At 47.1% G+C, this 15,061-nt stretch overlaps 1 protein-coding gene across 4 annotated transcripts in view; it reads left to right on the forward strand.

Moving 5' to 3' along the window:
- The window catches only part of fbxw7 (F-box and WD repeat domain containing 7), a gene marked incomplete at its 5' end in the record, with an annotated part of 155,326 nt that overhangs the window by 111,413 nt on the left and 28,852 nt on the right, over positions 1–15,061 (forward strand). Inside the window, one exon of one of the 4 annotated variants that reach the window (XM_083692734.1) lies at positions 11,769–12,049. The exons of the other annotated variants lie outside the window; for them this stretch is intronic. Coding sequence (XP_083548860.1) covers positions 12,011–12,049 — 39 coding nt within the window. Of the gene's footprint in view, positions 1–11,768; positions 12,050–15,061 lie in introns of those variants that run through there. 4 annotated transcript variants of the gene reach the window in all.

The following is a 15,061-nucleotide window of genomic DNA, read 5'->3' on the forward strand; positions in this document are numbered from 1 at the left end:
ACAGACAGACACACGCACACACACACACACAGACACACACACACAGACAGACACACACACAGCATGTTGCTCCATGTCGACACACAGAAAAGAGCCTCTTACAGATGCACACAAACTCAAGCGTTTATTATGACATGCTCTCTCATGTTCAGTCACTTACGCATACACAATCAGCAGCCGGGGGGGGATCAGCGGCCGGGGGGGATTTCACACCAGATTTGGGTTATGTCTGTCCCACCGTACTCAGGCAGGCTTGCGTTGCTGATGCGTTGCGTCAGTCACATCTCACTGACACACCACCAGTAACAAAGTACATGTAGGGGAGGCCACCCTTTCATTCTCTCCTTTCATGTCTCCTCAAAATATGACACTTAATTTTCTCTCTTTCTTTCTTTCTTTCTTTCTCTCTCTGTCTTTTTCTCTCTCTGTCTCTGTCTGTCTGTCTGTCTGTCTGTCTGTCTCTCTCTCTCTCTCTCTGTCTGTCTGTCTGTGTGTCTCTCTCTGTCTGTCTGTCTCTCTCTCTCTCTCAATATAGACATGGCAGTCGATAGCAACATTTTCAGTCCGTGACTCGCCTGCTATAACCCACTCCTTCTCTCTCCCTCTCTCTCCTTCTCTCTCCCTCTCTCCTTCTCTCTCCCTCTCTCTCCTTCTCTCTCCTTCTCTCTCCTTCTCTCTCCCTCTCTCTCCCTCTCTCTCCCTCTCTCCCTCTCTCCCGCTGGTTAAATCATTACAGATAACCTTAATCTCTCAAAGGCTGTAAAGAGGAGAGCCGGGCCTTCCAAAGGCAGGCCAAGGCCAGTGGCCATTACATCTAAACAAGATCAGACCTGCCCTTCACTCTCCGGAAGATTGGACAGTGATTCAAGATGGCAGCCGCGTCTTTCATACCTGACGATGTGGTCCGGTGTGTTGATATGTGCTTTGGCTTCTCTGTCCTAAGCATCATGCTCTTCAATCAAATGCATTTGCCAAACAGTCAGACTGTTAGGAATGTGTTATTTATTGCACACAACACACACACACACACACAGGGAGATCAGAGCACAGGGTCAGCCGTAGTTCGTCGGCGTCCCTGGAGCAGTTAGGGGTTAAGTGCCTTGCTCAAGGCCACAACCTTATATATGATGCCAGCAGCCGTCCAGTCTCCTGGGGTGGGGATCGAACCGGCGACCTACCGGTTGCTGGCCGGCCTCTCTCACCTCTAGGCTAGGCGCCTACGTGCCGCCCCCTGTTCTTGAGTAGGTGGGGAACCGCTGCCAGGTGATGGGAGGTGGCGGTGTTGGATAAGCGCTCTGCTCTGGATGCACCTCAGCCAACCTGCACGCCGTTTCACCTGCATTCCTTCCATCTTACAGCATCCTTCAGGCTCTCACACACACACACACACACACTCACACACAGATGCAGACACGCACACACACACAGACACACGCACACGCACACACACGCACAGACACACACACAGTATGTTGCTCCATGTAGAGACACACAAAAAACCTCCTCTTACACACACACACACACACACACACACAGACACAGCACGCTGCTCCATGTAGCATGCATCTTACAGCATCCTTCAGGCTCACCTGTCTGTGTGATTCATCTCAGTTTAATCTTCAAAAAAGGCACCGAAAAAACAACAAAAGGCCAAACGGCTACCTCATCTTCTCCCCCTAAATTGCTTCTCCAGCCTTCCCTGAGCTTCTTGTCTACACGGACGCCAGAGTGTTTTGAGTTATTGTTCATTTTTCTTCTCCGCTCGCTGGTGAAAACTGTCCCGCTTTTCATCTTGCCGCCAAAGTTGCTGCATCCCCCAAATCCCTCCAGCCTCTCAGTCCTCTCACTGTGTTTGTTATCTTGGGAGAAGACTAGGTCCAGTCTATATAGGTCTAGTCTTCATAGGTCTTCATAGGTCCAGTCTTCATAGGGATAGGTCTTCATAGGTCTAGTCTTCATAGGTCTATATAGGTCTAGTCTTCATAGGTCTAGTCTTCATAGGTCCAGTCTTCATAGGTCTAGTCTTCATTGGTCTAGTCTTCATAGGTCTTCATAGGTCCAGTCTTCATAGGTCCAGTCTTCATAGGTCTATATAGGTCTAGTCTTCATAGGTCTAGTCTTCATAGGTCTATATAGGTCTAGTCTTCATAGGTCCAGTCTTCATAGGTCTAGTCTTCATAGGTCTAGTCTTCATAGGTCTAGTCTTCATAGGTCTATATAGGTCTAGTCTTCATAGGTCCAGTCTTCATAGGTCTATATAGGTCTAGTCTTCATAGGTCTAGTCTTCATAGGTCTAGTCTTCATAGGTCTATATAGGTCTAGTCTTCACAGGTCTATATAGGTCCAGTCTTCACAGGTCTATATAGGTCCAGTCTTCAGGTCTATATAGGTCCAGTCTTCAGGTCTATATAGGTCTAGTCTTTTCCTCTGAGAAGGTTTACTGTATGGAGTTACTATATTGGGTCACACTTTACAAGTTGCCCTTATTCCTGTGTTGGGGAAACTCTGTAGTTGGGGTGGTCCGGTGGTCCAGCACCATATGCCCATGTCTCTGTAGTTGGGGTGGTCCGGTGGTCCAGCACCATATGCCCATGTCTCTGTAGTTGGGGTGGTCCGGTGGTCCAGCACCATATGCCCATGTCTCTGTAGTTGGGGTGGTCCGGTGGTCCAGCACCATATGCCCATGTCTCTGTAGTTGGGGTGGTCCGGTGGTCCAGCACCATATGCCCATGTCTCTGTAGTTGGGGTGGTCCGGTGGTCCAGCACCATATGCCCATGTCTCTGTAGTTGGGGTGGTCCGGTGGTCCAGCACCATATGCCCATGTCTCTGTAGTTGGGGTGGTCCGGTGGTCCAGCACCATATGCCCATGTCTCTGTAGTTGGGGTGGTCCGGTGGTCCAGCACCATATGCCCATGTCTCTGTAGTTGGGGTGGTCCAGCACCATATGCCCATGTCTCTGTAGTTGGGGTGGTCCAGCACCATATGCCCATGTCTCTGTAGTTGGGGTGGTCCAGCACCATATGCCCATGTCTCTGTAGTTGGGGTGGTCCAGCACCATATGCCCATGTCTCTGTAGTTGGGGTGGTCCGGTGGTCCAGCACCATATGCCCATGTCTCTGTAGTTGGGGTGGTCCGGTGGTCCAGCACCATATGCCCATGTCTCTGTAGTTGGGGTGGTCCAGCACCATATGCCCATGTCTCTGTAGTTGGGGTGGTCCGGTGGTCCAGCACCATATGCCCATGTCTCTGTAGTTGGGGTGGTCCGGTGGTCCAGCACCATATGCCCATGTCTCTGTAGTTGGGGTGGTCCGGTGGTCCAGCACCATATGCCCATGTCTCTGTAGTTGGGGTGGTCCGGTGGTCCAGCACCATATGCCCATGTCTCTGTAGTTGGGGTGGTCCGGTGGTCCAGCACCATATGCCCATGTCTCTGTAGTTGGGGTGGTCCGGTGGTCCGGCACCATATGCCCATGTCTCTGTAGTTGGGGTGGTCCGGTGGTCCAGCACCATATGCCCATGTCTCTGTAGTTGGGGTGGTCCGGTGGTCCAGCACCATATGCCCATGTCTCTGTAGTTGGGGTGGTCCAGCACCATATGCCCATGTCTCTGTAGTTGGGGTGGTCCAGCACCATATGCCCATGTCTCTGTAGTTGGGGTGGTCCGGTGGTCCAGCACCATATGCCCATGTTCAGCATGGGTTAGAATCTGGCCCGTGCCCCCTCCCTCTTACTTCCTGTGTCTCTCCACTGTCTTTATCCATTCAAAATAATAATAATAATTATTCTTATTTTTATTATTTTATATGTGTATATATATATATATATATATATATATATATATATATATATATATATATATATATATATATATATATATATATAAGAGTGGGACTGCCCCACTCAAAAGAATTACCTTAAAAAAATCAAATAAAAACATTTTAGCCTGCTGTCACACGTGTGCTTTGTAATTGAATGATCACGGACTGTTAGTGTTCCCACACAGATGAAGAGGGAACTAAAAGTGAAGTGCTGTCTGGTATGATGGTACCATCTGTCTTTGAGAAACATTGCTCTGTGATTCCTGTCCCCTAGCATCCTTACCCCTCCAGGGCAGGGCCATGAGAATGCATATGAGGGCATTGTTAGCAGAGCACGGGGTCTGTAATTTGGAGCTATTTTTAAAAGGAGTGTGTGTGTGTGTGCGCATGCATCATCTTGACACACACATTACACACCACTCTGCATTAAAGGTCATCCTCTATTGAGATGTGGCTAGATAATAAGGAAATTACCGGACCCATCCGCAGCTGCAATCTCCTATCCCCGCGCCACTTCCCTGAGCCCTGCGTCCGTCTGCAGCAGCGTCTACTTTCTAAATGAGTTCCGTCAGAAAGGTCCTGGGTGGAGGGGGGAAACCACCGATACGCATGCTTATGTCCCCCTGTTTACCACAGGAATAGGGAGTGCAATGGAGTCTGGCTTCCTGCTTCATATCTTTCATTTGCAGATGTCTGGGGTTGAATAGCGTGCTCTCTGATCCAATTAGGAGAGGGCGAAAGCTCTCCTGGGAGGCTGGCCTCTTTCCCCGATGCTATTCGCTTGGAACGGCCCAGCATGTAAATAGCCTCCGGGTGTGTGGATTTTGGGGGTTTTGGGGGTTTTGGGGGTTGTGGTTAGGTTGAGGAAGGTTCATCGAGAGGGGAGAAAGGCCAATGGGGACACACTGTAACAAGGTCTGTTATTGGGCAAACCTGGGGGGGGGGGGAAGGGGTCAAAGGTGACACAAAGGTGACCACTACACATTGTTGGACGGTTCCTCTCTCTCTTCCCCAGCTTCTCCTCCAACGACCGGTGCTGCCGCTGTAATCAGGCTCGCTGCTGCCTCGTCTGGGATGTGTGGAGTTGCGTGTGTGGATAATTAAAGGGGGTTTATCTGCTCCTGTGCAAATGTTGACGCTGACACCAGCCAAGTTTCACCTGGCCTCCGACTCTCAATTCCCGGACCCTCTTGTCTCTGGTTTCATTTCCATGTGAGATATAAGCACGTTAATCCAAATATGCAAATCAGGACAAAATGAAGAGCGAGAGAAGGGAAATGTGTCCTTCCTATCTTTCCTGCTTTGAGTGAATCTTTGACTCTTAGGCATTACAGTTGTTGTTGTTTTGTTGTGTTTTTTTTTGTGTTTTACTATATTAAAGATGTAACTGTTTACATTTGGGATTTTCATCGATGATACATGTGCATTTTTGTGGTATTCAGCTGACTTACATTATATGTATGTCGTATATATGTAGGTCTGGTTCTGTAGAGGTTCTTAGTGTTGCCAAGGCTTATTGGGTCTGGTTCTGTAGAGGTTCTTAGTGTTGCCGAGGCTTACAGCGTTTAACTTCCAGATACAGTACATTATCATGAGATTGGTCTCCTGTCTTTGACTGTGGCATGGCAATCACACTGGCTTCTCCAGAAGAACATCTGTGTTAATTTGAAGTAGCAAAAGTTCAACTTGGCTTTGAAGAATCCAGCCTTTCACTGCTCAGCGGTGGGGTCGAGAGAGGAGCCCTCATGTTTGGCTTCCTCCGTGTGTCAGAGCCTCTTTCTCTGGTTCAACGTACACAGTGAGGCCACAAGGGTTAATTTCACTCATCCTCCATACTTCCTGCTAACTGATTTATGCTGCGTGCCAGGCGAGGTCAACAGCTCCCGCTCTACCAGTTTAGATGGAAGTCGCCTCAGAGGCAGGCCCCAGATCAGCGCTAATGCACAGCAGCTGGGATCGGGGGAGGCTGAATATGAAATGAGAGAGAGCTGTTGTTCTCAGATCCGCCCAGGCCACCAGTCTTGTGGTGCAGTGCCGAGCCTACCCCAGATATGCAGGCTCTAGATATGCAGGCTCTAGATATGCAGGCTCTAGATATGCAGGCTCTAGATATGCAGGCTCTAGATCGGAGTCTTCAAGGAGCCTCTCTAGTCCCCATCCTGCTGACTCTGCAGGAGCCCCAGATGCACAAACAACGAAGCACATTTCCCCACCATGTTGCTGCAGGTTTAGTTCTAACGCAGACATGGCCAAACTGCGGCCCATTGCCCGTTTTTTTAAGTGGCCCGGCGTGAATTTTAAAAATAAAATGGAATATGGCCCGTTAGAAAATAGTCTCAAATAATTGCACTTCTTAGTTTCAACACTAGGTATCACTATATTATATCATATATTATATTATATTATATCATTTTGAACAACTTCTAGACCGACCATTGTAATGATTGCTTATCGTTGAAAACATTTACGTTAGTTAAACATTTTTTATATTATATATTTATTATATTATATAGAGCTGTGGTGGAATGTTGGAGACTAATAATATATATTTTATATATATATATATATATATATATATATATATATATATATATATATATATATATATATATATATATATATACGCCATTTATCGCCATTTATCTGACGCTTTTATCCAAAGCGACTTACATTGCAGTGAGTGCATACATTTCAGTATATATGGTCCCAGGGGGAATCGAACCCACAACCTAAGTGTTATTAGCTCCATGCTCTACCAACTGAGCCACAGAGGACCACTTTGACTGCCTTTTCTCTCTCTTTTGTCCTGTTCTTATTTTACACCCAGTTTTTATTTTTATTTTGCACTGCTTTTGCACTGAATGAGAGTTTTAAAGAGTTTTATTGTATTAATTTAAATTAAATGTAAGATACAGAAATGCCTACTGTAACATGTGAGCACATCAATGAACAACTGTCATGCCAACAGGTAAACTGTTCAGTAGTGTCGTATAGTTATTTTGATAGAAAATGAATTTTCCATGGCACAGGGGTTTTCTGGTCTTAAAAACACAGTTTTTCTTGCAGTGTACTGGTTGAAAACTGCTGCGGATAATATTGTTTGGCCTGTGACTCCTTATATTTTTCTGTCTGTGGCCCACAACCAAAACCGTTTGACCACCCCTGTTCTAACGCCTCAGTGGGCTCTGCTGCCTCCTGCTCACTGACAAAGCACTGACCCGGTGAAGGTCAAGAGTGTGAGTTATCTTGTTCACGGAAATGTAATTTAGTTTTACTCTATTTCGAACATGGCACCGTTGGTTGAATAAATGTCGATGCTGTGTTTGAGATCTCATCTGATCCCCTGGACAGAAAAATGTCAACATGTGGTTATCTAGGTTTGATTTCCTATTTACTTGAATTTACATTCTGTTTTAAGCGTCCTTCGGGAGGCAGGAGAAGTCTACACTTATTTCACAGCGGTGATATGGCTCCTCGTGTTGTTGTAAACCGTGTGACCTTCCTCTGCTTTCAGCAAGGAAATAAAAAGTCCCATTTAGATTCTGCTCGGCGATAAACAACAAATAAACCCAATATTAGTTTTGTCACAGTAATTTATTATGTTATTATCACACAACTCCAGTGTGTGTGTGTGTGTGTGTGTGTGTGTGTGTGTGCGTGCGCCACCAACGCTGGGCTCTGACTAGGCTGTTGTGTTTGGCTTTCAACTTTTGTTTTAGTGCAGAAAGTTTTATTCATTTTCTCTTTTAACTTTCATTTGTGGACACTGTTGGAATTCAAAGGCCTTTGTCTCCGTCCCTCATGGAGTCTTCGTACACTGAGCTCCGGTCCTCGGCTGTCAAACAGTCAAATGTTGCCAATAATACCAAGTCATTTCCTCGTTGCCTCCAGCCCTGCTTGTATGATTTCCCATGGAACCCAGTGACGTCATAGAGATGTCAACACTTCTCACTTTGGTGTCCTTGGTAACCTGACCCCGTCAGGTCAGAGCCCCGGGGGTCGTGGTCGCGTGGGTGGGTGGGTGGCTAAAGACCACGCTAACGATGCCCCCGAGCAGACGACCCGGTGATTGTGCTCCTCCTCGCCACGTCACGATCCGTACCAAGCTTCATTTCTCAGACCTTTCCCCCCTGCGGTCGCATGCCGTCTGTCCTGCCGGAATGTTCCCTTGCTCTTCACCTCCACCGAGAAGAAAGAACCCCCCCCCCGCCCCCCATTTTGTCACCCCCAGGACAATGACACTGTGCTGTTTAGTGATGCACCACTGCCCAAGAAGTATTTGCTCATTCCAAGTTCAGCGCCCCGTGTTAAACATTTGCTCAAGGAGCCCATTCTTATATTGCTTGACCCAGGCTTTCTTCCCGCCTACATACGTTGCCTCTGAAAAGCCCACCATGTCCAAATCCGTCTAATCCTCACGGGGAGGGTTAAGGCCTTTTACATTTCACTGGTTTCTACAATTTTTTTTTTTTAATTATAAATTATAAATTCTCCGAATGGCTTCTTCTCCTCGAAAGACTGCCTTGTCATTTGCGTTGTGTTCGTAATGGACACTCCGCTTTTCCGTACAACTGTGAGCTGTAGTTTCGGCGATTCACAATGTTGAGACGGTGCCACATTAAACCCGTGTTTGCGTAGGAAGCCGAGGAAGATGTTTCCGTTCGCGTTTGGCCTCCGGGCGCCCACTGTACTGTAGCAGGATGGTAATTTTACACATTTTACACAGTAGTTTCCCCTGTATTAGCACCGGGGGCCGTGCATCACGCCTTGTCTGACTCACGGTGCTCTATCACATAAAACACACACACACACACACACACACACACAAATAATACTAAAACCTGACTGAAATGAGTGTGTTTCCGAGAGACACCTGTTTTGTGGAGCTCTGTGTCTGGCTGGGGGGGGGGGGGGGGGAGCGCCGGCGGGGGCCCGTTAATGCTTTACAGAGCGGCAGCAGGAGAGCGACACAGAGGTCACGGCCTCTTCAAAGGCTGCTGCGCGACCCCTCTCGCATGCCGGGCATTCCAATGTGCTGTGTAAAGGTCGGGGGGGGGGTGTTCTCGAGAGAGAGCCCCCCCCCAAAAAAAAAAGAAAAACACACACACACAGCTCCACCGTCCTGTAAGACCCGTTCCTCCCGTTCCTCCCTCCCTCCATGCGCTAGTTGGTGTTGCTGTGGCAACAACAGAGAGGAGAGGAGAGATTCTCCAGTGAGGGACAAGCTCCAGCCAGACTAACCCTGGCCTGCACCTGCCACCCCAGGCCCCCCCCTGCACACACCTTACGTGGGGAGCAGGTGAGACCTGTCTCTCAGACGCCTCTCTCTCCTCTCTCTACCGCTTTCACACAATTGATTTGTCAATCACACGAGTCGTTGCCATGAAACATGAAAAGCAGGCTGTCTGTCTGTCTGTCTGTCTGTCTGTCTGTCTGTCTGTGTGTGTGTGTGTGTGTGTGTGTGTGTGTGTGTGTGTCTGTCTTTCAACACAGGAACCGTCTTTGATCTCTAAAACGGTGTCAAGGCTCAGAGTCAATCTGGATGTCCAGGTGTGCTTACACACACTGTGTGTGTGTCCTAAAACTGAACAAGCATGTTTCACACACTGGGAAGATTGATGGTGGAATATTAGGCCCAGCACATTTTCTTTATCCTCTCTTGAACTCTCTTAAACCTCCAATGGCCCTTTTGAACTTTTCCTAACGATTGAATAATTACAGGTGTTGCGTGTCCTGATGGCTTAACACAATAAGTTATTTTTGTACTTATTTGGTGCCACGGGTGAATAAAGTCGCCCAAATGGTCAACCTTCTAGAGTACCAAGGGTGACTTTATTCGCCAAAAATGCATAAATTATGATGCTTCATTTTGTAGCCAATCAAAGTAACGTTCTAGAGTCCCACAGGTGACTTTATTCGCCAAAAATGCATAAATTATAATGCTTCATTTTATAGCCAATCATAGTATTGTTGCTAGGTAAATAACACACAAAACACTTGGCCCTTTTGAAACCTAACAATTGGATAATTACAGGTGTTGCGTGTCCTGATGGCTTAAGGCTGAGATCTCATGCCCTTTCACCTGTGAAAGCCGCCCTTCTCCTGAAAGCTCCATTGTGTCCTGCTGTTGTTTTGGGATAATGTTCACTGAGTCATGCAGGGGCTGTTTGTGAGGTAAACACAGGCAAAGGTGTTGAAGGGAGGATGGATGGACCTTTCTGAAATATCATTCACCCGCGAATGACACTGCAAAAGCCTTCACCTACAGTATATACTGTATGACCTTAGTTTTTTTTTTTTTAAACACAATAAGTTAAGTTGTGTGTAAAAAAAATGTTTAACTCATTTACTGCAGAGTGTGAATACCCAAATGGTCAACTTTCTAGAGTCCCATGGGTGGTTTTATTCGCCAAAAATGCATAAATTATGATGCTTCATTTTGTAGCCAATCAAAGTAACTTTCTAGAGTCCCACGGGTGACTTTTTTCGCTAAAAATGCATAAATTATTATACTTCATTTTATAGCCAATCATAGTATTGTTGCTAGGTAAATAACACATTAAACACTTGGCTCTCTAGGTGTTGAGTGTTCCGGAATTATTTGGCAGTTAGTGAGTTAAAGACTATAAGACAATGTCCCTCCATTTGGTCTATCAATAGTGCTCAATGTTGAAGAAACCGGTCTCTCTACAACACGATACAGAGTCGCAAAATGACTCTCTGCCAGCCGGCCGATATGAGGCGAAGTCTCGACTTGTTCTGTGAGTTGCGGCCCTGCGGTCAGTCGCTTTCGCTCGCAGATGTCTGCGTACATAATTGAAGATCCTCCCGTTTCCCCTTTGTCCCAATGGATCGGAGTAAACAAAAGGCTTTTTGTGTCTCCCTCTTTCTCTTAATAACACGGGCCTTTATTTGAATAGGGAAAGCCGCTGCAGGGCTGTTTACCAGGTAGTTAGCCAGCCCTGCAGTGTCGCTCTGTTTCCTGCGGTGACAGAAATACTAATAACGCAGCTGAAACGTTGCCCTTTTAGAAAATACAAACTGCATCTGGCTGGAACGGAGGTTTGTGGTTGTTTTGGGCTATATGTGCAGTTTAGGGTTGTTTATTTTCTATTCGCCAGCAGTCATTTGCTACATTAATGGTTTCCTAGTTGTTACGCCCCCCCCCCCCCCCCTCCTCAACTGTACTCTAGTTATGGTAATAAACATAATTCGTCATGTTGAAGTGGGAATAGCGCCCATTCAGAGCATAACGCAGGTGCACCTGAAGTGGAGATGAATTGTAATTTTACTCTCACGTATTTGTGCGTACATAGGCTGAAAAATTGATTCGTTCATTTTTTTTTTGTTTATTCAACGATATAGACGGTCATTGTGTGTGTAGTCCCTGTCTACTTTGAGTTGTTGTAATTCGTCTCTGTCCTCCGACCAGAGCCTGATTATGCAGCGCATACAAAGCAAGTTGTGAAAAATACCACCTGCCCAGTGATGGGGAAAGAACATGAGGAGGGGTGTCGCTGCTGCCAGGGGCGGGGTGGAAGGGTTGGGGTGGTCGGGGGGCGGCGGTGGGACCGCAACAAGTGAAGGGGAGGGGGGGGGGGGCTTTTGGTTCAGCCAAGGCTGTGGAAAACAAAAAAAGCGCTAGACCCCCGCCCCTCCTCCTCCCGTCCCCCCTGCCTGGCTGCTATGTATTCGTCCCTAGCTCATTTAATTGATGCTCTGCGCATACTGCCGAACCTCGGCTGCACCATTCCTCTCCTCGCCGCCGGGGAAGATGTAATCCGATCCCTGCGCAGAAGCCAGCTCTGTACAGGCTCTGAGAAGAGGGCATGGTCCTCCGCTCCTCTCCCCTTCGCCACTCCTCCCCTTTTCCTCTCCTCCGAATGCAACAACTTCCCCTTTTCTCTGCCGTCTCTCCGTGCCTCGTTATTCTCTCGCAGTCCTGTGGGGCCGTCGGTAGCTCCCGGAATCGTTGAGTCGAGTCGTTGCTGAGCCTCATTCGGTGTGACACGGCGGAGCTGTTCCTTACCGGCGGTGTCTCCTCCGCGCACGTCCGTACGGTGCCTTGCCCTAGCATGTCCACATCAGAGACGGGGCTGGATCTATCTGAGTGTCAGAGCAGTCCTACCGCACACACATATCTGGGTTTCTACGTTTCGCAGTAAAAGGAAAAACCACACCGGATTATAACCATGGGGTTCTACGGCACTTTAAAGATGATTTTCTATAAAGTGAGTATGATTTTATACGCGTCTGTTTATTGATGCTCGGTGTCATCTGCCGCAAATCCAGCTGTGCTTTTTGTTACGTGGTTGATACAGTGACTTTGCGCCTGGGAGATATTATGTGTGCCCGTTTCCAAATGGCTGATGTGACGCTTTAACATCATGCAGATGATATGGCCACTGCAGAGGACGAAGACCCGTAGAGCAGACTCCGTGAGATGCGGGTCTCCCTACATATGCACAGCGCGATAGGGTAGAGAGTACATTGGAGCTTTAATAACGAGAAACTCCTTTTCGTGGTTATTCTGTTATTCAAGGGGCCGGGGGTGACGGCATCGGAGCGAATCTTGTGAATTGGTTTCGATGCGTAAATACGCAAATAGACAATGCGAGGTTTGCCGTTTTAGCGTAATAAAATTTTTACAACGCTGTGTAGAGGAATATCTGAGAATTCACCCCCCCCCCCAGCAAAGGATGCCTGTTTTATGAAACGCAGTGACCCAACCTATATCTGCCCATTGAATACATGTAGCAGCACCTGGCTGCGTATGCCATCCGAGCGGACCGGGGTCTTTGTATCACTGTCACGGCATAACCCTGCATCTACACACACCATGTTTGCATAGAGAGGCTGTTAATATCTCATCAGGTGATTTGTCTTTCGGTGCGTTTAGCATGGACGCAAAGCAATATTCACACCATAGGAGTTGCATGTTGCATAGCCTGCCCTTTACAATCCAGTAGGTTTCAGTTAAACATAATTAAATTGATACATACGTTTACATTGTCTTTTGGTAGGCCTACTTATCAATGCCTACATTAGGTTATTGTGTGTGGTGTGGTCAAGTGGCTGCGTAGGTCCGTGGTGGATGTGTATCAGCCGTATTGTCTGTTGAAGGGAGTGTGCCCGACTCTGTGTGTACTTGCTTGAGGCTTCAAACACAAATAATAGGTCACTGTGTCACATCTGTGAGTATGCCAGGACATCCTAAATTATGTCCCAAGATTTTCCGTTGTTAGAATTGTACATGAAATATAATTCACCCAGGATTCAACTCTTCGTACTGGTGAATCCGGAGCTGATTTCTTTATTTATTTTAATTGGCTTGAGTTATTAAGAGGTTGAAACACTCAAATAGTTTCCCGCCACCATCATAGCTCTCCGAAGCTGTAACGTTTCAAAGTTACACTGACGAATGCTGTGTTCGGGTGATTCTGTTAATCACTTGGCTTTGTAGAACCGAGCCTTATGAAAGCCAATCAACCGATATGAACGGTGCGCCGGAAAATCCAAACAGCGGCTGTTACCGGGTACCCCGCCCTCCCCAGTCCGCGGTTAGACAGTTTCAGCACGTCCAACCGGAAAATATGAACGAAAAGAAATCACTCTGCAGCTGTCCATGATTATGTGGATCATATTATGTAAACAAATTGGGTAATCACCTACTGTTTATTTGCCCAAATCCAGGGGGAAAGTACTGGATAGTAGTCACATTTACTAGGCTGTGTTTGGATGCATTTCAGGCATTGGTTTGGGTTGTGTTTCCAGGAGAGAGGGGTATTCAACCATTCGATTTAATTGTGAAGTCAGAGCTCGGAGATTGTTAGTCATCAATATTCTGTCTGATTTCACCTCCAACAAGCAGAGACTCATGGCAGGGAACTCTGGCTGCTTTTCAGAGGCAACATACAGTGTATAAGTTCGACCTCTATCAGTCCCATGGACAAATAGATTGGATGATCTATCTCTTTCCATCGATGATGGCCTGGAGTAGGCAGAATATATGTGTTTCTGCTAATTTGGAGATGTTCATTAAAATTATTGCATTGCCCGGTTGACATGATAATTGAAAAAACATTCCCCGAGTGGCGTTATTCAAATGACTGAATGTGGTCTGTATTCAACAACAGTTTGAAATTAGTATGATCTCAAATGTTTTCAATTATTTAGAAATGGAGACGTCTACTGTTATTTCTTGTCTGTCAGAGAGAAGGTTGAGACATTTTGGAGATGGATTTGCTCAGCTTGGTCGGTCTCTCTCTCTCTCTCTCTCTCTGCCTCTATCTGCCTTCATAATGTCCTGTTGCCTGCTCAGTGTCCATCCCTCCATGTCTCCTCTCCAGAGGATCTGGACACCCGGCCAGGGACTGATTAGCTGTGGTTAACAACCATAACATTCTGTGCTGGTCTTGGGTTACCTTTTCCCAGGCTGAAACATGAGAGACTGGTTATACTCTGTTTTTTAACGCCTCTGCTTGGGAGATTCCCCCGCCGCCCCCTACACACTCACACACACACACACACCACCTCCTTTTCTCTTCCTTGCTCACCTTCTCTTTTTCACACACACACGCACACACACACACACACACACACACACACACACCACCTCCTTTTCTCTACCTTGCTCACCTTCCCTTTCTCTCACACACACACACACACACACACACACACACACACACACCCCGACTCTCCTCGGTGCTTGAACTGCCAATGCAGTGAGATCATTCCTTGGAGAACACGAGAGTGTGTTCTCGTACAATGGATTCCAACAAGGAAGAGAGTTCTCTTCTTAAAAAACCTGTCCTCTTCCTCCACGTCGAAAAACCCAGAACAAACCCAAATATTTTAACGAGATCGAAAAACACATTCATGCTCAGTTCTTTTAGACAACATTCGGAGTGCGTTCATCACCGATTCTCTCTCTTGCTTTTTCTCCTTATTAGATATTTTCTCATCAATTCACAATGTTGGTTCCGCCGCCGTTCATTCCACTCCATTTCATTTCCCTCAGGGTGAGGTTTTCGTTTATTTGAACAGGCCTTGATCTGACAGCCTCCCCGCTCTCAGCTAGTGAACCCCCCCCCCCACCACCACCCCCGCATGAGGTCCCTCATCAAAACCTGGGCCGGTCCTCACAGGGCTGTAAACGGCTCCCTGGGCTCCCTAGCAGACCACAGGTCCGGCCCAACAGCCAAATGATCCAGGGAAGTTAGAGGAGGATCAATAAGGCTTTG

This window comes from Argentina silus (assembly GCF_951799395.1).
Source record: "Argentina silus genome assembly, chromosome: 21".
Taxonomy (NCBI): Eukaryota; Metazoa; Chordata; class Actinopteri; order Argentiniformes; family Argentinidae; genus Argentina; species Argentina silus.